Source organism: Ictidomys tridecemlineatus, chromosome 6 (assembly GCF_052094955.1).
Source record: "Ictidomys tridecemlineatus isolate mIctTri1 chromosome 6, mIctTri1.hap1, whole genome shotgun sequence".
NCBI classification, from domain to species: Eukaryota; Metazoa; Chordata; class Mammalia; order Rodentia; family Sciuridae; genus Ictidomys; species Ictidomys tridecemlineatus.
Genome location: NC_135482.1, coordinates 188,978,927 through 189,005,143, shown reverse-complemented (window position 1 = coordinate 189,005,143; position 26,217 = coordinate 188,978,927). Strand labels below are relative to the sequence as shown.

The window sequence follows — 26,217 nt, the reverse complement described above, 5'->3', positions numbered from 1 at the left end:
TGAGCTCTGAGCTATGTGACTAGCAATGCCAAGAGGTTGATCTATATGACCAGGGCTTTTTCCCTCACACTCAAGAAAAATGAAATTTCAATTTTAGACGTATCAAAGAACAGAATATAAAACCTGACTCCTTAAAAAATAATTACATATACATACAGCATTCTGTTGATTGTCCACCACATTGATTCTGGAAGTTCAGAATTTTAAGAAGTCATGGTTCTCCAGAGAGGAAGCAGAGAAGCAGCTGCAGCATGCACAACAGAGACCACACAGTAGACCCCAAGTGGTAAGGAGCCAGACTTTAGAGTAATCCAGTCCTAAGCTTGTCTGCACGCCAGCCTTCCTCTTACTAGCTATGTATACTTGAGGCTGCTATTTAATCTTACTGAGCTTCTTTTTCCACACTAAAAAAACAACACTGAGTGTTATAATGTGCTAGGTATCTGAAACACAAAAATTATAATCTTTATCATTAACAAAGGCAATATTTTTGAAAGAGGAGGAACAAAGGAGAAAATATTTCACCAATTTCTTCCAAATCCTTTCACTCAGCTGGGCACAGTGACACATGCCAGTGATTCCAGTTATTCAGAAGGCTGAGGCAGAAGGATCATAAGATAACTTCAATAATTTAAATGGCAACAGAGAAGGAGCTCATTGAGCACATGTAAAGTAACTACAAGTAACTACAAAGCTTATTGAGAGAACACAATGACAGAAAACTGCAAGGAAGAACAGGGAAACAGAAATTGGGCGCTATGGATGAGAGCACACAGACCAGTCCCTGCAGAATTTAGGTGTGCTGTGTTTGTCTCAGGGATGTAATAAGTGGAGCACCTGTCTGTGACTTTGTTTTGGCAGTTCCATTATACACCTCTGGAAGGAAGAACAATTGTTAGATCATGTACTCAGTACTTCTTCCTAATGCCAGATATGAAACAGTATAACCAACAACCACACACCTGTAAGAAGTTAAGAATCAATGTTTTTATTCCAGACAAAAATGTGAGATCATGAAACTAAATATCAATAAATATTTATTATCTATATCAATAAGTACACATATAAATTATGTATTTTTTCTTTAAAGACTTCAAAATCTTCAATCTTTTTCCATAATCATATTAAAATAAGTATAGTTACTTTGGTTTTATATCTATTCAGAGCAACATTGAGGATTGTTTTCTTAAATTTGACACATTCCATATTTAAAGGCAACTGTTCCTAAAATAGGACACAATTTTTAAAAAGCTTATAAAAATATCAAGAAGGCAGAGTTAGAAGTGTGATTCTAAGTTTCCTTTTTATCAAAGTTGTTAAACTCAGCTGGGCACAGTGACACATGCCAGTGATTTCAGTTATTCAGGAGGCTGAGGCAGAAGGATCATAAGTTTGAAGCTAACCTCTGTAACTGAGAGACCCTGTCTCAAATTAAATAAATAAATAAACAGGCAAACAAACAGGACTGGGGATGTGGCTTAGTGGTAAAGCATCCCTGGGTTCCATCCTTAGTACTGCACACACACAAAAGTTGTTAAACCAATTCACTTAAGACTTTTTAAAAATTTTTTCTTTTATTGTGGTTAACCACTAGGGGGTTTATTTGGTCAATTTTCCTTACAGCACAGGAAAGAAAAATCTTGACATCTTTCATCTAAGAACAAGATCTATATATGGAACAGTAAAAAAAGTAGATGTTTTTGAGAGATAATGCTCTTTTTAGTTCTCAGGCCTGAATTCATGTTGATGAGCCAATATTACTTAAAAGCAACAAAAATGAACTGTTCACCCATCTTCAATTATCAGCCATCAAAACCCCATTCTGCACGCCTGACAGATGATCTAAAGCTGAATGGCATGCAGCAATTAACTGAAATAGTAACTTTTACAGATTAAATGAGAAGTACCCTATGAAACGTATTCACTTCTGACTTTTATTCTACTTATTGCTGTCACATATGATATTGGAAAGAAATCCTATAGCTCAATTCTTACTATAGTTTCAAAAACTAATAAAATAAGGCAAATAAGAGAAAAAAGATTCAGAAACCTCAGTAACAGTGAAAGTAATACATTAAAAATGTGACGCAGCATCACACAGCTATTAAATTTACAAACAAAAATTAAATATCATAAAGAAACAAGGCATCATTTAGCTTGGGACACTATAAATTAAACCTATTTTTCTTGAAAAAAATCTGGCAATATTGAATAGAACAGTAAAATGGCTTCTTTCCTTTGAGCTAGTTATTTTATATTTGGGAATATGCAAATAATTTCTAATACTTTCTAGCAAAGTTGTTTATAATAGATAAAAACTGGGACCTATCTAAATGCACTACGTGCAAGAAACAGTTAAGCAAACCAGAGTATAATAATAAGAATGAAATACTACGTAGTTTATAAAAAGTAATAGGAATGCACATTGTCAATATTAGAATGTATGCACATGTAATGAGAGTAAGTGAAAGAAAACAAAAAAGCTACAAAACACAGCTGCAGTATTTATGAATGTTAAGAACATAAATCATTTAAGAGAACTTGTCCACCATTTGACCCAGCTATTCCCTGTCTTGGACTCTACCCAAAAGACCTAAAAAGAGCATACTACAGGGACACAGCCACATCAATGTTTATAGCAGCACAATTCACAATAGCTAGAATGTGGAACCAACCTAGATGCCCTTCAATAGATGAATGGATTAAAAAAATGTGGCATTTATACACAATGGAATATTACTCAGCACTAAAAAATAACAAGATCATGGCATTTGCAGGCAAATGGATGGCATTAGAGCAGATTATGCTAAGTGAAGTTAGCCAATCCCGAAAAAACAAATGCCGAATGTCTTCTTTGATTTAAGGGGGGTGACTCAAAATGGGATAGGGAAGAAGAGCCTGAGAAGAAGACTACCACTAAATAGAGAAGAGAGGTGGGAGGGAAAAAGAGGGAGAAGGGGAGTTGCACGGAAGATGGAAGGAGAACCTCATTATTATACAGAATACTTATATGATGTTGTAATGAGAAAAAGAAAAAAAAAGTGTGTCACATTAGATTGGATAGAGAGAAAGGATGGAGAGGAGGGGAGGAGTAAGGAGGATAGGAAGGGCAACAGAATAGAATTGACAATATGATTGATGTATGTACATTCCATGTATGTATTATATGTCAAAATTCATTCTGCTGTCATGTATGACTAAAAATAAATAAATAAACAAACAAACAAATAATTTTTTAAAAGACCATAAATCAGAAGTGAGAGCAACATAAATAGAATTTTATGTTAATTGGATTCCTGTTTCTCTGCTGGAAAATAAAACATAATTCTAAGGTGAGAAAATGACCCAATTCTCAGTGTTCTTCTGTCTTTCAAAATACATACTGAGTTAAATGCAGGACATGGACTTCATAGTAAATGCAAAAACTATACTTATGCTGAAGATACACTTGTTTATATTTTAAACTATTTTATAATACCAAATAAAAATAATAGACTGTACTTTTCCTCTTAGGAAATACAAAATATCTTTCAAGGGGAATACATAATAAGCAAATATGATCATCCTTCTCTTACAGATTGAAAAACCAACAAAAACAGTATTAACAACTTGCCTAATTCCTGACTCCCTACCCTAAAAGCATTTTGAGAAATAATTATTACTACTTACAACTCCTGCTTCTAATTTAAGTTGCTCCTTCTGTTCTGAATAATGTGTATGGGACTGACCTTCTCCAGAAACATGGAATGGATGAGAATAAACCATTCACCCTGATTGAAGTAATACATATTTAAACTGTTTACTGTTACTGATATTTCATATCACAGAAATATGAAGTTTACTTTAAACTCTCTACCCAAGTTAGTGAATTGTAGAGAAAAGATGCTGGAAGCACCTCTTCTTCTTCTAAGAGTTGCTTCCATTGGCCAAGATGTGAAAGTGGCTGGCAACAAAAGATGAAAACCCAAACATTTCAGAAAAGTGATCTGCCTTCCAAAAGGATCCTCCAAATAAACCAAAAGTAGCCACTTTAAATAAATAAAGACCTTTTGAGAAAACAAAAATCTAATTGGCAGACTATAAATTTCACTCTTCATTTTCTAAAATCCACCTCAAATGTTACTTCTGCTCTACAGATTTCCCTGAAGACCTCAATCCACAGATGTTTCATGATTTGTGCTTTAGAGCACTTTTGGGCCTACATCTTTTATAACGTTTAGGATTTCATTATCTGTTCATGAGCTTATGTAACTTACTTTCAGGTTCCCAGAGGGCAGCAATATATTCTTCATCGTTGAGGAATTAGGAATATAATATGTAATAGTTGTTAAAATTAAATTTAAAGACCAAATATTAGGTAAAGGATGGCTATTACAACATTTAAAAGAAAAAAAAAGTGTGCTTGCTGGATGTGGTGGCACACACCTATAATCCTAAGTATTAAGGAGGCTGAGGCAGGAGAATCAAAAATTGGAGGCCAGCCTGGACAATTTGGTGAGAGCTTGTCTCAAAATAAAAATTTTAAAAAAGAATTAGGGATGTAGCTCAAAGTGCTCTTGGGTTCAATCCTCAGTAACACACACACAAACATACACACACAAAAATACCAAAAAAAAAAAAAAAAAAAAAAAAAACAAAAAACACACCACTGTGCTTGCAAGACTAGCTCACTCTTCTACTTGGAAGCACAATATTCTTTTCAGTCAGAATCCTCCTCAAAAAGGAGCCATAGCTCCTTGGAAAGGAGGGGTAGGAGAGTTAATTACTGAAGTGCTAATTGTTGCTTAGAATAAACCTTATAGATCCTAGGCATCTCTACAGATGCAAGTCTTTTTTTTTTTTTTTTAACAGATGTATCAACACGTCATTCAAGACAGATGACAAAACTAAATCTAAAGTGCAAAATGCAATGAAAAGTTTAATAGCTTCTCTAACACCCTAAAATAACATCAAAATTCACAACTACAGTAAAGCTTGCAGTAGTAAAATAAACACCAGCTTTAAAAAATATCAAACTTAGTAAATAAGCCTATTTATAGATTGTAAAAGTTTTCGGAAAGATTACTTGAATTGTTAAAATTATTAATGGTTTCAAAGAGATCCTCATCCCCCAAGTGGTAAGTTTTAACAACTTAATGAAACAATTGTGTGTGTGCTGTTATGTCCTACACTGAACGACCTAAAAGCAAGTTACTTATAACCCTGTGACGAACAGTTAAGCAAAAAACTTAATGAATGTCCTAAGAGGTCAACGTTTTCAAGGAGTCCCTAGAAAAAAACATCAGTTTCTCTCATCTACTTTTAAATAGTTTTGTGCATTAAAAAGTTTTTCTGTTTGTTTGTTTTGTTTTTACCATTGAAAGGGCAGTGTCTCCACCATTACAACAACTTTTTATCAGTGCAGTTCATGCGGTTCTGAGTGTTATACGGAACAGATGAGTAATCAACTGCTAATCTTGAAGTTAGATATCAAAGTCATAGAAAGAACAAACTCTTCTAAGCAACAAGGAGATCCAGAAAAGCACAAAGAAGCAATGAAGCTAACAGTGACTGCAAGTCGTAACTGAGCTGGGGGCTGCCCCGGGCAGGTCGCCCACTCCCTTGGCGTGCGCGACACGGGGCTGAGAGCGACCCGGGCTCGCGGAACGCTCGCGGACCTGCAGGCATCCAACTCCAGGGCGCTCCACAGGGTCCCTGTTCCGGGAACTGAAGACGGCTGTGCGCGCAGCCAGGCACGCCGGGCGAGCCCCAGACTGCAGGCTGGTCTTCCTCCACCGACCCCCGCGGGGGTCGAGCCTGGGCTGCCGACCCCGGGAGCTGCGGGCCAAACTCGACCCCACCCACTGCTCCACCCCCTCCCTGACTCCCACCCGGGACCCCGGCGCCGCGGGACCGGGGCGACTTCCCTTCCGACAGCACGGCGCCGACCGCCAGGCCTCACCCACCTTGCACTCGTCGCTCTTCTTTTCCTCTTCGCAGAAGTTGACCGGCGCCAGGCCGGGCAGGTAGAAAGCGCTGCCCCGGCGCGGGCCTGGGCCCGCCCCTAGCAGGAGCAGCGACAGCAGCAACAGCCGTGGCCACCGCGGTGGAGACGACGCCGGCAGGCTCGCTCTCATGACGGCTGCTTCGGGGAAAGGGCAACCGAGCCTAGGGGCAGAGCCGGGAGGAGGGGCGGGGAGGCGCGGAGACCACCACAAGGCCGCCGAAGACCAAGGAGGCCAGCCCCGCGACGGCTAGTTCCGGCTGCGCTGGGAGACACCGCGGGCCCCGCAACAGAAACCGAACCGGACCGCGACGGAGCATGCGCGACGGCGTTTGCACATGCTCAGTGAGAGCGCCGCAAGCGCAGCGAGGAGTTTCCGGGAGGCCGCGCGGAAGGGATCCACTTTCCGGGTTTTCGGCGTGCCGGGTGGGCGGCCGCGGGACCGCGGTTCCGGCATCTCTTTCTGATTCCGAACTCCGGTCTAGAACTCCCGTGGGGCGCCGTGGGGCGCGGAGCTTGCTGCTCTGTCTTGATTTCCCATAAACATCGTACGGTTCTCCGGCCACACTGCCTGCGCACGGTGCGCCAATCCCTACTACGGAGCTGGGGCTCCAAATAGTCTGGGAGGGAAAGTTCGGGGGACGTTTCGTTGGATGCAGGATAAGGAAGCAATTAGCGAAGAACTAGCGGTAAATCCTTAATAGCCACTCAGAAGGATATGCATGGACAGTCTCCCAGCATCGGATACGGCGATGCCTTCTTGTGTAGGACACTGATTGTCTGCACATAATTGACCTTTTTGAGGAAGACCGGGGAATGGGGTGGGGAGGAAAATAGGAGTAGGTGAATAAAACGTGGTGTTGACATTTCTTTGCAAAGGACGAAAGGAATACACCTGAGAGCTCAGTGAGGAAAGTCGTTCTGGAGAAATAGATTAATGTTATAACTACCCTTGAGCAAGCTCCTTTTCACCTTGATGTTATATGAAGTCCAAGTGTGCAAGTGCATGTACATATTTGTGCGCCCGTGTGTGCATTTTCTGAGTATTTTTCAAGAAGGAGTTTATTTGGGGGGGGACAAAAAAAGTCAATCCAATAGAGTTCAACAGAATACTTTGGAAAAATGCGTCGTATTAGAGTACAAAACAAGGATTCATAAGCAGGGGAAGGACAGATACCTTCAGCTCAGAATCTGAGAATTAGCGAGTTCACAAAATACACAAATTCAAAAAAGTTTGAAACCCCACGAACTCCTATCTAAATTATTGTGGCTGTTTGCACGTTTTCCCCAGGAAAAATTTATAACTTTCACCAAATTTTCAAAAGAATCTAGCACTCTGCAAAAAACAAAACAAAAAAAACCGTTAAGAACCACTGACATATACTGTGGGATGGCTAGAGCAATGAAAAATAAAATTCTTGTTTACAAGTGTAGTTAGCACTGACCTAGAACTCCTGCTTTGGAGTGCCACAGGTTATGTGATCTTGATCACATTAATTAATCAAGGGAGGACTGGGCAGTAGAGGGAAAACAGAAGAAAACAAAAGAACATCAATCTTTCTACTATTATTATGAAGATTAAGTGAAAAATGTATGAGACTCATTGGTTGGCACAGAGGATTGGTGGGCATTTTTACAACAAAAGCCAATGTAATAGGGACCTGAGCAGAGAAGCATCTAGATAGCTTTCCCTCCATTTACCTGCCCCTCAAATCAATCAACATATTGAACTTTGGAATACAGAAAACAATTTTTAATACTACATGCTTAAAGTCATGGATACTTCCAATGTAATAAGAGTAAGTTGCTGTTCTCCCCAAATAGGAAAAAATTTAAAAAGATGGGGGAGGAAATTTTACATTTTTATTCTCTGTTTTGCCCCCTCAGCTATAAGGATTGAACCCCCATCCCTGCGTGCCAGGCAAGTGCTCTACCACCGAGATACATGCTCAGCCCTTTTTATTTTTTTTTTTGAGACAGGGTCTCAAAATTATCCAGGCCGTCCTTGAAGTTATGAGCCTCTTGCCTCAGTCTTCTGAGTAACCACCATACCCAGCTTACCATTTATTTTTCTGGTGTCAATGAAACCTGACCTTCACTATTTCACAGCCTCCACTCCAACATTTTCCTCCCTGTTTTCTCCACCTCAAAATTTGGAACTGCTGCCCACCTGCTTCACAGGCTCAAACCTGTTGAGCTATCCTAAAATTCTCATTCACTTACTCCCCATACCCAGTCCTTCAGCGAGTACTGCTGGGCCAATGAACTACAGACCAGTAGTTTCCTTGTCCAAAGCTATTACCCTAGTCCACGCCAAAAATCTTGGTTCCCTGGACTTCTCACTGCAGTAGTCTCAGCTTCCTCTCCTGCCAAGAGTAATCTTACACAAAGTTGACATCCCGCAATTCTGCTCTACTACTTAAACCCAGGCACTCCATGGTGCTTAACACTATCTTGAATTATCATGTTTATTTGTTCACTGTCATATCCCCATTGATAAGTAAACTCCAAGAACAAGAGCCTGGTCTCTGCATCCTACACCTCTACATCCCTGCAGCCTATAGAAACGAGGAGAAAGGAACTCTGAAGCGCTACAGACCAGCGTCGCCTACCCACACAGGTTCTAAATCTGAATTTAGAAGCGCAGACTTTCAGCCTGAAATAAACCTGAGGCTTTCCAGACGCATGTTAAACGCCTTTTAAAAATTATTTATTTATTCTAATTTGTTATACATGATGGCAGAATGCATTTCATATTACGCACAATTTCCAAGTCACTGATTGTGCACAAAGTATTTTCACACCATTCATGTCTTCCTTCATGTACTTAGGGTAATGATGTCTAACTTATTCCATCAACATTCCCCCTCCTTCCCCCTCCCTCCCCTTTGCCCTATCTAAAGTTGGGTGGCTTCCCGCAAGGACTAGGACACCACTAGAGGCTGAGTCCACAGCGCCCTGGAAATCCCTAACCTTCCTTCCAGACCCCTAGGCTTCCCCACACTCCAGGTCCAGCAGCAGAAAAAACCTGGACAAATGGAGTTTTTTTTTTTAATGAAAATGACCTCCGGATTCCACACACAGAACGGGCTCAACCAGTGAGCGGAATGCACATGCGCACGTCAGGCCGGTCGCACCCTGCCAACTCCTACTCCGACACGTCATCCGCCTGGCCTGCGCCCGGTGGGCGGGGATCCGGATGGGCTGGGCCGCGGGGCGGAGCGACCCCTTACTTCCGGATCCGGCCTCTCCCTGGGCCACGCCTCCCGCGGGGTTCCCTTGGTTACCTGGTGCAGGGCGGGGCGGAGAGACGTAGCTCCGCCCTTCACTCTGGCAGCCAGGTGAAGTTCCTGCTTTGCGGTTCAGGTACCTCGGGCGTTGTGGAGCGGGAAGGCGCGAGGCGAGTCGGGATTCCAGTTCAGATCAGCGAGAAAAGAAGTTTTCCTTGCGACCTCCGTTTCAGCGCGATGCTCCTTTCCTCAGAGTACTGATACTTCGGGCTGGACAGCAAAACTTGCTTTGCTACAGATTGCATTTGCCAACTCAGATTTAGAACCAGTGACAACAGGCTGGGGGTGTGGCTCAGTGGTGGACCTAGCATGCGTGAGGTTCTGGGTTCGATCCCAAGCACCACAAAATAAATTAATTAAACTATTAATGGGGCATTATCACGTTAGGGAGGCCGGAAGTGGAACAGTGGTGGCAGACAAAGGCTGGGGAGCGGAGAGGGGTGTTACTGTCTAATGAATGGGTACGCAGTATCAACACGGGATGGTGAAAATTTTTAGAGACGAATAGCGGTGGTGGTTTTGCAGTGTGAATTTACTAATCCTACTAATTAAGCTTCGCAAGCTTAAAAATGGTTAAAATGGTGAGTTTTGAGTACATTTTATGATAGTTAAATATTTTCAATGATAATTTATTCACTTCTCTCCGCTGACAAGATAATTTGGACATCCTATTTTTCCTAGTTTCCCACAACTTCTCTATAGGATTGTCAAATTTAGAAAATAAAAATACAAGATACCCAGTTAAACTTTAATTTCAGATGACCAGTGAATAACCCTTAGAATAAGTATGTCCCAAATATTCCATGGAATATACAAGTATATTATCTGGTCACCCTGCTTTTGTGTCAAGTTGAAATTATTAGGAAAGCTGCTTCTATTTGTAGGAAGTGTACCTTATACTCTACTAATTGTATGCCTGAAAGAGAGCCTTCAAGATATTCTAGAAAGAAAAATATCACCTCATTGTTTTTCATATTCTGATACAAATGTCACCCCAAGGGAAATAAGCCCTGAAGGGGATCAGAATATGACAACCTAAAATAAGCTACTTTAACATAAAGAATATTTTGAACTGAAAGCTATTAAGAAATAGCAAATACAGAAAGAGCTCTCTGCCTTTTTTCTGACTAAAGCAGAGAATGAATTTCCCTTTATACAAGAGAAGCAACCAGATGAAGGATTGTCTGGTCAACAGAACCAGAACCTCAACCGGAGATAGGACCAAGATGACTCTGCATAACAAATTTTGCTAAACAACTCTCATCTACCATACATTTTCTAGTTAACCTTCCCACAATTTACTGTCCCTCCAAGTTCAAATTGCTTTTCGTTAGTCTACTCAACTGTTCCCCAACCTATTGCCTTTTGTTAAAATGGTATGTAAGCTCCCAAGTACAACTGCTTTTTGGGGTTTTCATTTCTTGTCTATGAAGTTCCTATATACATAAAAATATAATAAAATGTGTATGACTTCTGTTGTCTTTTGCCAGTTTGATTCACAGGCTTCCGGTAAAGAGCATAAAAAACCCAAGACAGAGTGTAAAAGTTTGTTCTTTCTGTATATTATAAACTGACCCTGAACAATAAGCTATAAATGCAACTCAGAAGTAGGAGCCAATGTGTAAGAGAACTTCTTAAGTTTTAAAGAATGTCCCCAGATAAGACTTGATGTATAAGCTATTAAAGGAGTTGCAGCCAGAAGAGGATTATTTGGCCAGCTGAACTTGGAAAACCGAAAGCCAAGAAGCAAACCCAAAGGATCACCCGAGGAAGACGTTGGTGGAGCTCTATGAGGGAGATGGGTATATTCTAATCATAAAACTCATTCTATTTGTTCTGAATTTATGTCCACTGACCAACTTTGTTTAAAATTTAGTTTGCCATGTAGTTTACTGCTAGATTCAGGTAGGTCTCTTTTGAGATCATTGTTTTGTTTGTTCCTGGGGCTGAACCCAGGATGCTATACCACGAAGCCATGTCCGGTCTTTTTTTATTTTTTATTTTGAGACAGGATTTCACTAAATTGCCAAGGGTTTCCTAAGTTGCTGAAGCTGGCCTCAAATATGTGATCCTCCCACTTCAGCCTCCCGAGTCGCTAGGATTACAGGCCTGCATCAGTATGCCCTGTTGGGATTATTGTCATTTAAGCAACTTTATTGAGGTATAATTTTCATACATAGAGTTAATTAGTTTGAATTATTTAGTTCAATGATTTTTTAAGCAAATTTACAGAGGTGTAAAGTAATCACCCTAATCCAGTTTTAGAATATTTTCATCACTCCAATTAGATCCCACATGCCTTTGACAACTAGTCCCCTTTCCATACTTGGCTCGAGGAAAACACTAGTCTACTCTCTATCTCTATACATTGAAGACAAATAAATGTATATAGAACTTTCCCAGAGTTCTATGATTTTAATTAATTAGTAGTTTTATTTACTCATCAGTTTCTATATTTGTGGCTAAAATAAACTCATTCCAAAGAGATAGGTCTATTTTTAGTGTTCCAACAGGTGGGGTACCTCTGGTTGTTGAATTATTCTAAATTCAATGTCAATGCCCTTCAGCCAGATCTTCAGGAACACACTTATGGCTGAACTTACTACTCCCTATAGCAAGGGAGAATGCTCACCAAGAAGCATTTCAGTAAGAGTATTAATGATAAACTTGCAGGATTTGGTGGTTTGGTGGATCTTGTTCTGGATTGGATGCTGTCAGGAAGCAGGAATCTTAAGAGTACTGATGATGTTGCTCTGTGTCTCATATATAAGAAGAAGCACATACTATAAAAAGTTGTTCAGAAATGAGTGTTGGGATTTGCCAAATAATAAGTTTGATCTAGAAGGCAAGCAGACTATCCTAAAGATGGAGTTATGATTGGAAAGGAAGTGGCAGCTACTGAAAGAAATATTTGGTCATTGTGTTCTGGACAGTGTTCAAGTTTTTGTGTATTGTTCGGACATGATTACAGAGTGTTGTATTTTTGTCTAGGTCTATCAAGGTCACTGTGACCTTGTATGATGTCCACTGCTTTTCTTCAAAGAGAATACCAAGGCCTACGAGTAAGGACCAGGCCAGCTTCTCATGTCAGGACCTGCTTTTCTTTCTCTCCAAGATAATGTCATCCAGTAGGAACCTTGGCAGGGTAACCAACTGGCCATTTCCTCCTCTGTGTCATTATGTAATTTTGCCTTTTTCTTGATGCTTCTATAGAAATATTAGACCACTGAGGAATCTTAGATTGGGATAGTTTTTATAGATTTTCAAAGGGGCTCAAGCTTAATTTAGAAGTTAGGCAGGGAACGACAGTACTTGTATTCTATTTGTTTTTCTTCTTCTGTGTTTCTAGGAATCTCTTAAGTATAATTTGGTGATATTTACAGTTCATGTAGCTAACATACAGTTCCCATGCATGATATAAGAATCCTTACAGGGCTGGGGCTATAGCTCAGCGGTAGAATGCTTGCCTAGCACATGTGAGACCCTGGGTTCAATCCGAAGCACCAAATAAAAATAAATAAATAGAATAAAGATATTGTGTGTGTGGGGGGAAGAATCCTTATAAATCAAAACATTTTTAAAAAAATAACTAACTAGAAAAATAAGCAAGAGACCTGAACAGTCATATCACAAGAGTAGATCACCAATGGTCAACAAAAGGAAATATATGTTCAATCTCATCCATCAAGGGATTACAAATTAAAACTTCAATGAGATAGTGCTGCACAAGTAGCAAAATAGCTAAAATGAGAAAGACTGACAGTACCAAATATTGACAAGGACAATAGAAAGGTATACATACGCTGCCAGTGAGAGTGTAAATCTGTGGGAAATTGCTTGGCACTCACATTCATAACTCAGAAATTCCTCTCCTACCTGAAGGATAGGAAAATAACATTCACCAAGACAGCCCCTAGGGAGAAAGGAGGATAGTGTGGCCTGGGAGGAAGGAGGAAGAGGCAAACATTCAGCCCTCCCAGTTACCACGGGTCCTGAAGGGAAGGGCGAATACTGAGTGTGCAGTGCCCTGAGCCTTCACCCTCTACCATTGCTGTTGAGTCCTGGAAGGAGAAAAGCCAATAGTGAAGCTCTGGGTAACAGGGGATCCAGGAGGAAGAAGATAAGCAATGTGTGCTGGGCTCTGAGCTTTCACCGTTTCCCAGTTAACACTGAGGGAAGGGGAAGGCAAACAAATGGGCTCTGGGTTCTAAATTTTTATCCCGGTAACAATGAGTTTCAAGTTTTTACAACTATTTCCCTGAGTTAGAATGAGTTTTGAGCTTTTACAGCTATTTTACTGAATTAGATTTTTAACGTGCACAACTAGTTTCCTGACTGCCCAAGTCTCTAATGATTAAGTCCCACTAAACATTCTGCTATGATTAACTCTCATTAAAACCTATAAAAAGCAGATCCCTCTTGTAACCAGTGCTCATTTTCTCCCCTCCAAAATGTGCCATGTGCCACACCCCTGCTTAATATACACAGCTTGCTGATCTGTTTGAGGTCTGCTCCTGTCTCAGTTATTTGTGCTTACACTACCTCCAAAAACCTACTGATATTCACCATTTTACCAAAACAAAGATGGGATAACCGTCTACAGTAGAACAAAGAAATTATAACATAGCTCCATAATAGAACACTACATAGTGATGTGGTGAACATACCCGTGATCCCACCTACTTGGGAGGCTAAAGCAGGAGGATGGCAAGATCTAGGCGACCTGGGCAACTTAGGGAGACCCTGTCTTAAAATGAAAAATATAAAAAGGGCTGAGGATGTGGTTCAGGGTACAGAACTTGCCCAGCATGCAGGAGGCCCTGAATTCAATCCCCAGCACCATAAAACAAAAGAACAGTATAGCAAAGGAATAAATTACTATTAAATACAGCACGACATAATCTCACAACAATGATACTAAGTAAAAGAAGTCAGAAAACCAGAACACTTGTATGAGTCCATGTATATAAAGTTCAAACACAGGCAAAGCTGGGACTGGGGATGTGATTTAGTGGTAGAGCTGTTGCCTAGCATGTGTGAGGTACTTGGTTCAATTCTCAGTACCGCATATAAATAAATGAATAAAATAAAGGTTCACCAACATCTAAATAATAATAATAAAAAACAGGCTTCTGTGATGTTAGAAGTCAAGGTAGCAGTTAGCTTTTGGGAGAAAGCGGTGGCAAGTGGAAAGGCATGGTCAAGATCAAGGTTTCTGCAGTACTGGCAACAGTTGTATCCTTTTAAAATTTTTATTTATTTTTGTAACAAAAGCACATATAATTTTATCGGCAATAGAAACAAGGATCATGACGTCTTTAATTTTAACTTACATCATCCTAATTTGTGAAGTAATGGAACTTGTCACCTAATCATAAAATAACATTTATATCTTGGCATAGGAGGTGGTTACATAGCTACAATGACTTTGTAGCAATTCATAGATCTGTACACTTATAATCTGTGCACTTTTGATATGTATGTAACACTTCAGAAAATTTTATTGAAATATATATCATTCTTGTAAAAAAGTAGATAATTATTGAAGTTGATTATTGGGTACCTGAAGGTACCTGAATAATCATGTCATTCTCTCTACATTTTTGCATTTGAAAATTTCCATGAGAAATAAAAATTTAAAAGATATATGTATTCATATGGTAGTATGTATATGTGTGCAAATATGAGTACATATATAGGTATGTGTATATATGTATAAATATTTATATGTAAATGTTTGAGTTGCTCCTTGGCTTATCAATCTGGTCAAAGTGAACAAGATTTCCTAAGGACTAGAGCAATGTGAATAAAGCCATGTGATTCTTTTATATGATGAATTTGGAAATTAACATATCAGATCAGTGTGCTTAGATGGTATTAACCAACAAAAGCAATATATCTGATATGCAAATTGACCACTGAGTGAACATTTCCATGTATGTATTAATGTATTTTGAACACATCGTATTTGTATTATAGATATAAATATATTGAAGAAAATGCAGACAATATGACAAAATCTCAACAACATCCCAAAACAAATTAAAATGAACTGTAGCTAAGATTATAGTTTCTTAATTTCATGGAGATATGGAATAATGGAATTTGAATATCATTCACATACTATATTTGAGAGAAACGAATATATCATTCTGTATCTTTTGCTTTGGACTCCTGACTGATGATGCTTTGAAAACTTCTGAGTATTGCTTAGTACGTTTCACTGAAATAAAATGTTGAGCAAAATTTTCAGAAAAGCATCCATAAAAAGAACAAAGGGCGCCTGAGCCAAGACACTATTGCACAAGAGATCTTTACCATGATTGCTCTCAAGGAGCTGCTGAATGATCCAAAATACACAAGTTCCCCCAGAAGAAAAATGTTTAAGAGTAGTTGGGGGTAGGATGTTTATTGACAATAGAATCTAAACGGAGGGATTTGAGGACCATGAATTGAAGGGTAACAGTATAAAAATAATTCTGTGGAGTCACACTGTGGTATCTTTTTCTTGAGAGCTGACTTTAAAACATAATACCAATGTGGGATCAACGTCACTGTGTCTTTTTAACCACCATAGCTACCAATAAATGCTTGTTTAACCTTTTTTATGGGTGCTGGGGCTTGAATGCAGGGCCTCGTGCCTGCTCAGCACATATTTACCCAGAGCTCTATCGCCTGTTGGACATTTTAGGGCACCTGATATAAAATGGAATAAAGCCTGCAGACAAGCAGGCACTTGGACATCCCCTTTTTCCCTTCCTCCTGCCAATTGACATAAGAATGAGCTGGTTTGAATGACATTTAATTCCTTAAGAGGTTCTTAACTTCATTGTGCCTAAGAATTACCATCTAGGGACAGTGGCAAAAGGCCAGGCACACTGAATGTTAAAGCTATTTAAAAGACTTTAAAGGGCCCTTTCAGCCTTATACAAATTTGCCTAGTTCAGCCACACTGCCCTGAGTTGAAGGCCACTGCTGGGTACTGTGATAGAACCCAGCAATCTGTTACACTCAGGTAAAAGGGGCTGGGTTTGGTTTCTAACTCCACAAAGGGAAAAAAACCAAAAACACGCAGGGATATAAAAGAGACAATTCACAGACACACAAAAGATATATGAGTGATAAAAAGCATTTAAATAAATATTCAGTCTTATTGTAATAAAAATAATGTATTTTTAAAATATGGTACTTTTTAGAGCTACCAAGAAAGGCACTGGGTTCGATTCTCAGTACTGCATATAACTAAATGAGTAAAATAAAGGTCCATAAACAACTAAAATTTTTAAAAAAAATTTTTTAAAAGGCTATGACAGTACTTCATCCCTGGGGATGAGTGCTAAACAGCCTTCTGGAGGATAATTTAGCATTGGGTATTTTTTTAAAGCCTTAAAAATATGTATAATTTGAAAGGAAATTCTACTTCTCAAGACCTGTCCTAAGGAAACACTTAGAAAGTATAAAAAGATTTAGCCCTAAGTATGTTCACCAATGTAATGTTTTTAACAGTAAAAACAGAAAGCAATCTAAATGTCCAACAGAGGATTTTTTGTTTTTGTTTTTAATAATTATGGTACTACAAGCAATAGAAAACTCTGTAGGCATTAAAAGTATGTTGAGAGATGTTTATGATAACATTGCTAAATGAAAAAGATAAAATAGCTTGCATATTCTGACTTGATTTCAGTATACAAAGAACTCTAAAAACTAAATAGTAAGAAAACAAATAAGCCCATTCATTATAATGGTGAAAATATGAAACAGATACTTTACCAAATACATATGATTTGGCAAATACATATGAGAAAAGACAGTCAACATCTCTAGTCATTAGGGAAACACAGAGTCAAATCTTAATGAGATACCACTACACACCTATTAGAATAGCTGAATTAAAAGTACTGACAACATCAAGTGCTGATAAGGATGTGGGGCACCTGCAACTCTCATATATTAATTCTGGGAATGTAAAATGGTACAATATAGTTTCTTGCAAAGTTAAGCATACACTTACCATATGACCCAGTAAACTCATTCCTTGGTATTTACACCCTAGAGAAATGAAAACTTAGGTTCACACAAAAATTGGTACACAATTTGTGGTAGCTCTATTTATAATCACCAAAATTGGAAACAACCCAAATGCCTTTTAGCCAATAAATGGATAAACAAACTGCAGTATATTCATCAAAGATATATTACTCAGCAATAAAAAGGAATGAACCAGTGATACATATAACATCTTGGATCAATCTCATACATGCTGTGTGAAAGAAGGCTATGTTAGGAGGTTGATTCTATTTAAATGACATTTGATTACCCAAAATTGTAGTGACCAGAGAAAATATTAGTGGATGCCAAGGATTAGATGTGACTACAGAAAGATATAAGAGGGAATTTCTTCTTTTTGGTGGAGGTGGAGAAATAGAACTGGGTATTTATCCCAATTTTGGCAGGCAAAATGCCAATCTGTATATGTGTTAAAACTCATTTAAAGACATTTTGAAAAGGGAAACAAAATATAAAAACAAAAAAAAAAATGGAAGGTGACACATGAAAATACTAGCAATAGTTTACTTATATGTAGCCAGATAAAGGTAATTTTCCTCCATCTTGATTACAAAATAGTTTCATATTTTAAAATAATGAGCATATACTTCATTTATAAAGAGATTTTTATATGGATAGGTAATAAACATATCTAGTTGGACGTGTAACTATATCTTGCTATCAGGAAACTTGAATGATGCCTGGCATTATTTCCTCTTGCAGGGAAAGGGGCTTAACCATATCATTGGAAAAGTGTCTTCCAGATAAGATGTTTCTTCTACAGTTTGTAAGAACTGCAGGGCTATCATCTCTCTGTAAATGTGGTGCTTTGTCATTGGCCATCACACAGTGTCCTGGCTTCTGCTGGGCAATGAGACTTCCCATTAGCATCCATTAACCAACAACTTTCACTTGGTTTGCAGCCAGAATTCCTTATGAAATGAAAGAATATAAAAAAAGCAGGCCCAATGATGCAATCATAGCCAAAGCATCTGCTTCCCTTCCCCAGCAATCCCTGCTTGCCCTACTACTCTCATCAAGTATTATGCATTAGGAAGCTACCAGGAGTTCTAGGGCACTGGTCTATCTGATTTTGCTTTATGAAAGTAACTGAAGTTATGCTAGGCAAAATTTTTAAATTGTCGTATTCAAAGATCTAGAAAGAAGGACTTAAATGCAGTCGGCCTGCCTCATCATTATGTGCAGTATTCATTACAGAAGTCTGAGATTCTGAGCTGAGCTCCTCCTGCAGCATGGTAACCAGTGCTTCTATCCTCTCTTCAGGGGAATCCCAGCCTCCTGTATCTAGTCTCATCAGAACTACCAGTAGAGGGGAGCAATGATCAGATATCATGCTTCAGTTTGGGAGTTTGGTAGTGAGCAACTGTCTTCTACTGTTGAGAACTATATCCCACCGGACAGGATATTAGAAAAGGCTATGGCGGGCATTCATAACTTCTCAGGGGGTTGGCCTTGCTTCCCATTAATAGTTATGGAATTCAAAACAAAATCAAACCATTCTATATGTGTAGTTCAACCGCAACACAAACATAGGCAAATGCTTATAAAATAATCTGGAAGCACATATACTTGATGAAAATAGTTAAAATTGGAAGTGGGAGGGCTTTAAATTTGTCTATAATTTACGGTTTTTGAGTTTATGTTATCTGTGTCTATCATTTAATTTAAAATAATCTGGCAACTTAGAAACGCTCCCCTGGATTAAATCCCCAGCACCAAAAAACAAACAAACAAACAAAAGAACCAACTAAGTCTTAGGGAGTACTGGGGATTAAAACCAGGGAGACTCTACCACTGAGCTACAAGTCCACCCCTTTTTATTTTTTTATTCTGAGACATGGTCTCCCCAAGTTGCCTAGGCTGGCCTTGAACTTCCTGCCTCAGCCTCCCAAGTAGCTGGGATTGCAGGTGTCTGCTGCCATGCCCAGCACTTATGGAAGCCTTGAGAGGTACATAGCACCTCAAGAAGGAGTTGGGGTGTCAGTCCATTTTCTGCTGTATTACACCACAGATTGAAGAACTTGTAAACAATGGAACTTGATTTGGCTCATGGTTCTGGAGGCTGAGAAGTCCAAGAAGGTGCCAGTATCTGGCAAAGGCCTTCATGCTATGGCAGAACGTTCGGCAAGAAAGCACAGGGGAGACCTGAGAAAGGAAGGGTGGGGCTGAACTCCTATAATTTCCAGGAGTCCATTCCTGTGATGCCTGACCCAGACCAGCCCTGACAGCATTCATCCTGCAGAGGGCAGGCCCTCATGACCTGATCACCTCTTCCAGGCCCCACCTCTCTCTACTCTTCCAAAGGCATCACATTTCACATGAGTTTTGAGGGGACAGTCACACGGCAGCCTCAGTAGGGACAGTGGCTGGATAGTTGAGGGAGGAACCATGCAGAAATGGCTCAACAGGATTTGACAGTCTAGTTATACCCCCGCAGTTCTTGGGTGGAACTGTTTTTACCCTTTGTTCTGAGCGAATGTGGAGGAGAAGAGCATGCAGAGATAAAGGGTCACCACGCAAGAAAAGAAGAGAGACTCAGACTGTGGAGCTGGGGACTACCGGGGGACCAGGTTCAGAATAATCCCCAGCCAGATGATGTCCAGGTGTCAGGAGAGAGGCCGATGGCAGCACTTCCTGGGTAGAAAGTGACATGAAAGGACGTGATCAATCCCCACAGAGGAGAGGACTGCCCAGGTGAAGGTGTGGTCCTGTCCTCAAGGAGCCATCGATTGAGTGAGGAGGGCAGAGAAAAAGGATGTCGCGAATTCACTGTGACAAAGTGCACAAAGAAGCGCCAAGTGAAAAGGGAACAGGGAGGAGTTTGTGGCCATGGGGGTGGGGTGGGAGGGAGTACAGCTTGAGTACAAAAGACCAGGACCCCTGGGGCCAGAAACAGTTCTGGGAGTAGAGAAGGTTTTAATATTTCAGAAAACAAAAGCCATCAGAATCGGCAAGAACTTTAAGGGAAAGAGCGGCTTGTAGTATGCCAAGAGGAACATTGAAGAAATGCGATGCATAATGAATGTGATTTTGTGAGCCCCATAGAAAGGGGAGAATGCATTAGAGTCAACCTCCACAGAAACTGAAGGGTTGAGCTGGATGTGGTGGGGCAGGCCTGTAATCCCTGTGACTTGGGAGGTTGAAGCAGGGGGACTACAAGTTCAAAGCCAACCTCAGCGGCATACTGAGGCCCTAAGCAACTTAGGGAGACCCTAATAAAAATAAAAAGGGCTGAGGATGTGGCTCAGGGATAAAGCACCCCTGGGGTCCATCTCCAGTACACACACACACACACACACACACACACACACACACACACACACACGTTGAAGTGTTGAGCCAGTATTTAGATCTTCTGAGAACCTGGCATCTGACCCTGGTTCAGTGATGGGTAACAGTACAGAGCCAACACAGGCTTATTCCTCGTTCCCTGCCATTTCTTCCAACCTTCCTTCCTTTCTTCCTTCCTTCTTTCCTTCCTTCCTTTCATCCATCCTTCACCCTTTCCTTCCTTTTTTCATTAAGGAATTATTTTTCTGGAGAGTTTAGAATGTGAACATTTTGAAGGGGATATAACAGAGAGTGTAATGACCTCTTAGTAGGAAATGACAATCAGTGATTCATTGCTAGACAATGAGTCACCGTGTTAGGCTAAAAGCAATATAAGTTCATGGAAGTAACAGGGATGAATGTTCTTCCAAGGGAGGGAAGAAGTCACTAAAATAAAATCCACTGTTCTTAAATATAGCCCACTTTTCAATGTGCAGAATGCCCAAGTAGGAAATTTAGACTCCTTGATGATGCCCTTAAGTTCTATTCTTAGTTTTCTTCTGAGTACAATCTGACATGTTTTAAGAAAAAATAGAGCAATACAATAATGCATGGGGCTCTATTCCTGTATCCAAGAATTTTATTTTCCCTTTATTAAAATTAAGATATTATTGTCAAAGACATTACTAAAATTACATATGTACCCATTGTGTCTCAGAAAATAAGCTTCCAAGAATGGTGATGGGTCATTCTCTATTTGAAGAAAAACATTTATTTTTAGAGAAAAACTTCTTCTCTTAATGCATCTATGGACTTAATCTATTCCTTTCTTTTACTTGAAAAAGGAAAAACAAATGAATTCCAAGGATGGAGGTCACCCAAAGAATTTTTAAAATACAGGAATCAGGCAACTTTGTAGATGGACAGAGAACCTCCATTCATCACCCCCATGGCACTTCCAGGGGGGACTTTCACTATCCATCATTTCCAGTCTCTTTGACACTATTCCAGATTCCAATTCCACAGAGAGAGGGTGTGATTGGACTTTCTATGTTTGGGTGCTTATTCTTTGGCCAAGAGAATATGAGGACATCCTGAGCCAGAGTTCCACCAAGACTTCAGGCAATGGGAGAAGGGGAGACTTGGGTGCTATTGTCAGAAGAAACATGGGTGCTAGACAGACAGCAAAAGCCAAGCACATGAGCTACAATATTCATGGCAGAGATGGCTGCTCACCCAGCACATAGTCAACCTACTTCCCTTCCTTAGTAAAAGACACTAATTATATTCAGGTGACACTATGCCTAGTTAAGAAAGTGCATTTTAATACTCCTTAGTAATCTTAGTAAGCTCCTTCACAGCTAGGTGTGGCCATGTGATTAAATCTGATCTCAGTTCAAAAGTTGGGTGGGACTTCATCATGAGATCCTTAAGGTAGGCAGACAAGTTTTTAAATTTATTTTTTTATTCTAATTTGTTATACATGACAACAGAATGCATTTTAATTCATAATACATATATGGAGCACAATTTTTCATTTCTCTGGTTGTACACAAAGTAGAGTCACACCACATGTGCAGTCATACATGTACCTAGGGTAATGATGTCCATCTCATTCCATCATTTTTCCTGCCCCCATGCCCTTTCCCTTCATTTACCTCCCCTTTGCCCTATCCAAAGTTGTTCCATTCCTTCCATGTTCCTCCTCCATCCCCATTATGGATCAGTATCCACTTATCAGAGAATCGGTCTTTGGTTTTCTGGGATTGGCTTACTTCACTTAGCATGATATTCTCCAACTCCATCCATTTACCTGCAAATGCCATGAATTTATTCTCTTTTAATGTTGAGTAATATTCCATTGTGTACATATACCACAGTTTCTTTATCCATTCATCTCTTGAGGGGCATCTAGGTTGGTTCTATAGTTTAGCTGCTATAAACATTGATGTGGCTGTGTCACTGTAGTTTGCTGTTTTTAAGTCCTTTGGGTATAAACTGAGGAGTGGGATAGATGGGTCAAATGGTGGTTCCATTCTAAGTTTTCCAAGGAATCTCCATACTGCTTTCCAGATTGGTTGCACCAATTTGCAATCCCACCATCAATGTATTAGTGTGTCTTCCCCCCACATCCTTGCCAATACTTATTGTTGTTTGTATTCTTAATAACTGACTTTCTGATAGAAATGAGATGAAATCTTAGAGTAGTTTTGATATGTTTCTCTAATTGCTACGTGTTGAACATTTTTTCATATATTTGTTGATTGATTGTATATCATCTTCTGAGAAGTGTCTGTTCAGTTCCTTAGCCCATTTATTGATTGGGTTATTTGATTTTTTTGGTGTTAAGTTTTTTGAGTTCTTTATACATCCTGGAGATTAGTACTCTATCTGATGAGTGTGTGGTAGAAATTTGCTCCCAAAATGTAGACTCTCTATTCACCTCACCAATTGTTTCTTTTGGTGAGAAGCTTTTTAGTTTGAATCCATCCCATTTATTGATTCTTGATTTTAATTCTCACGCTATCAGAGTCTTATTAAGGAATAGGGGCCTAATCTCACATGATAGAAATTTGGGCCTCCTTTTTCTTCTAATTGGCACAGTGTCTCTGATTTAATTCCTAGGTCCTTGATCCACTTTGAGTTAAGTTTTGTGCATGGTGAAAGATTGAGGATTAATTTCATTTTGCTGCATATGGATTTCCAGATTTCCCAACACCATTTGTTGAAGAGGCTATCTTTTCTCCATAGTATGTTTTTGGCACTTTTGTCTAGAGAGATAACTGTATTTATGTGGATTTGTCTCTGTGTCCGCTATTCTGTACCATTGGTCTACAAGTCTGTTTTGGTGGTAAGCAGACAATTGGTAGGCACAAACCCTCCCATTGACTCTTTCCTTTTATCTTTTTTCTGAAAAATAGATGTGATAACTGGCACTGTAGTAGTCATTCTGTCTCACGTGGAGCCAAACGAAAAAATCTTGGGTCCACACTGTAAAGCTGCCATATTCAGAAGGATTTCATATATAAGAGAGAGAAAAAAAACCTTTCTTATTTTTAAGTCTCTTTCATTTCCAACCTTTGTTTCTTAGTTTTTTTTCTAGAAGGAAATTTAGTATAATGATAAGAAATCCATGACTTCAAGGAAAGCTGCAGTTGAAGTGGTGCTTGGATAGAAGTTGAAGGGGACGGAACAGGAGTAGCTTAAGCAATAGCAAACCAGGAAATGGCAGCCTTACGGAATCAGTGAAAGGAGTGTTTGAGAGCAACGGGAGTCAAGAAGGGCTCATTGGCTTGGATTATTCATACCCTTTGAAAGAGTAAATTTGATGTTTTAAGGATCACTGTCAGTTGGGAAATAAATGGAAGATGGGAGGCAGAAATGTTATGTATCTCTTCAGAATTCTATTTCCAGCTAAATTATCAATAAGCCTGAAAATAAAATGCAGATGTAGAAGGACTAACATTTTTACCTCCTGGGTATCTTTTCTTAGGAAGATACAGGAACATGGTTATGTTTTAGATAAAACGCGTTCCCCCAAAGCTCATGTGTGAGACAATGCCAGAAAGTTTAGAAGTGAAATGATTGAGCTAAGAGAACCTTAACTAATCAGTGCATTAATTCACTTGAATGAATTAACTGGGTGGTAAGTGTAGGCAAGTAGTACATGGCTGGAGGAGGAGGGTCACGGGGGCATATGTTTGGGGTTTATATTTTGTCCATGGTGAGCAGAGCTCTCTCCGCTTCCTGGAGCCATGTCCTCAGCTGCTTTCCTCAGCCACACCTTTCTACTCCCAAGCTCTGCTTCACCCCAGGCCAGAGCAATGGAGTCACGGTCTATGGACTGAGACCTCCGAAATCTTGAGCCCTTCCCAATCTTTTCCTTCTCTAAGATTGTTCTTGAGAGGTCTTTTGGTCACAGTGGCAAAAAAGCTGCCTAAAACAAGCATGTTCTTTACTAAAATGAGAGAGGAAGCCAAGGAGGAGAACGCGACGGAGAGAGGACTCGTGTACAGAAGAGAAGGGAGAGGAATGCTCAGAACAGAGCCCACCCCAGCCCAGTGCAGGAAGCATAGAGAGCTCTCAGGAAGTCCAAGCAGGAGCAAGAAGACAGAGGGATCTTAAAGAAGAAAAGAATGTGATTCAATGTGTATGATCATTGGAAAAAACTAGGAACATAAAAACTAGGTAAATGAAAAAAAACTAGGAACATAAAAACTAGGCAATCCACAGTTCTACAAGAAAGTAATGAATGTTAGTAAACCATCTGACTCAACGGAAAGACACTTAGCCATAATGAAAGTCCATATATTAACTTAAGCCATGTAAACTATTCAGAGGATTACAAAGTGCACGTACTTGTAATGATGTGAGAAAGACAAATACTCATTGACTTTAATAGGAGTCAACTGATATCATCTCAGGAGGAAAAAATTAATTTGTTATAGACATACTATTTATAAATAAGGCCATAAATACCAAATAAAATAATCAGAAGAGCTGAAAGTTGCCTTTAGGAATTTGAAATATAATAAACACCAAGTAGGACAGAATTTTTACAGAGAATATAATTTAGTGAGGAATATTAACAATTTAATGAGCAACTATAACATATTGTGAAAGTATTATGAGAAGTATAGGAAGGGAAATAGACCACTGAGAAATAGCTACTCTGTTTTGTTGAGTTCTATGTTAAATGAGGCTGTGCCAGGAAACTCTTTATTTGTTTATATCCTTATTGCTGAAAAACTTTATTCAAAATATCCATTCTAGCTGGGGTTGTGGCTCAGTGGTAGAGAGTTTGCCTCACATGTGTGGGGCACTGGGTTAAATTCTCAGCATTGCATATAATTATGTGAATAAAATAAAGGTTCATTAACATGTTAAAAAAAAAAACAGATTTAAAAACTATCCATTCCAGGGCTGGGGTTGTGACTCAGCGGTAGAGTGCTCGCCTGGCACATGCAAAGCCCTGGGTTCGATCCTCAGTACCACATAAAAATAAAGGTATTGTGCCAGCTACAACTAAAAAATAAATTAAAAAAATATCCATTCCTGTTGAGTACCTTGATTGTGGTAATACATTCATGAACCCACATAAGTGATAAAGTTGTATGCAATTGAATGCTAACACACAAATGAATACAAGTTAAACTGAGGAAATCTGAATAAATGGATTGAACCAATGTCAACAACCTGGTTGTGGCATTATACTATAATTTTGCAAAATATTACCATTGGGGAAAACTAAACGTTCACTAGATCTCATTGTATTATTTCTTATAACTGCATGTAAATTTACTATTATCTTTGCAAAAATTTTAATTAAAAAAGTATCTTTCATTTTCCTGGATCCAGATCTTCCAGGTTGCAAGAAACAGGGGTATATTCAAAGCAGTCCAGGTAATAAGAAAAACAACCAGGCAGGGGAGAAAGATGGTCTCAATTTCAGACTGTCCTGTTTCCAACATCACAATACTCAATAATCTGCTAGAAGACCCAAAAGTTGAAAGTATATTGTCCCCTAGGATAGCACCCTGTCTTTGTGGATACTCACTCATCAGTGTCTCCGGGTCCAGATCTTCTTACACTGTTGATCAACCAGCT

At 39.4% G+C, this 26,217-nt stretch overlaps 1 protein-coding gene across 1 annotated transcript in view; it reads right to left on the bottom strand.

The window, feature by feature from the left end:
* Tm9sf2 (transmembrane 9 superfamily member 2) overlaps positions 1–6,324 on the bottom strand; it is a 60,224-nt gene extending 53,900 nt beyond the window's left edge. The window contains exon 1 of the mRNA XM_005317018.4: positions 5,946–6,324. Coding sequence (XP_005317075.1) covers positions 5,946–6,116 — 171 coding nt within the window. The 5' untranslated portion in view covers positions 6,117–6,324. The remainder of the gene's footprint in view (positions 1–5,945) is intronic.
* Between the last annotated feature and the right edge of the window lie 19,893 nt (positions 6,325–26,217).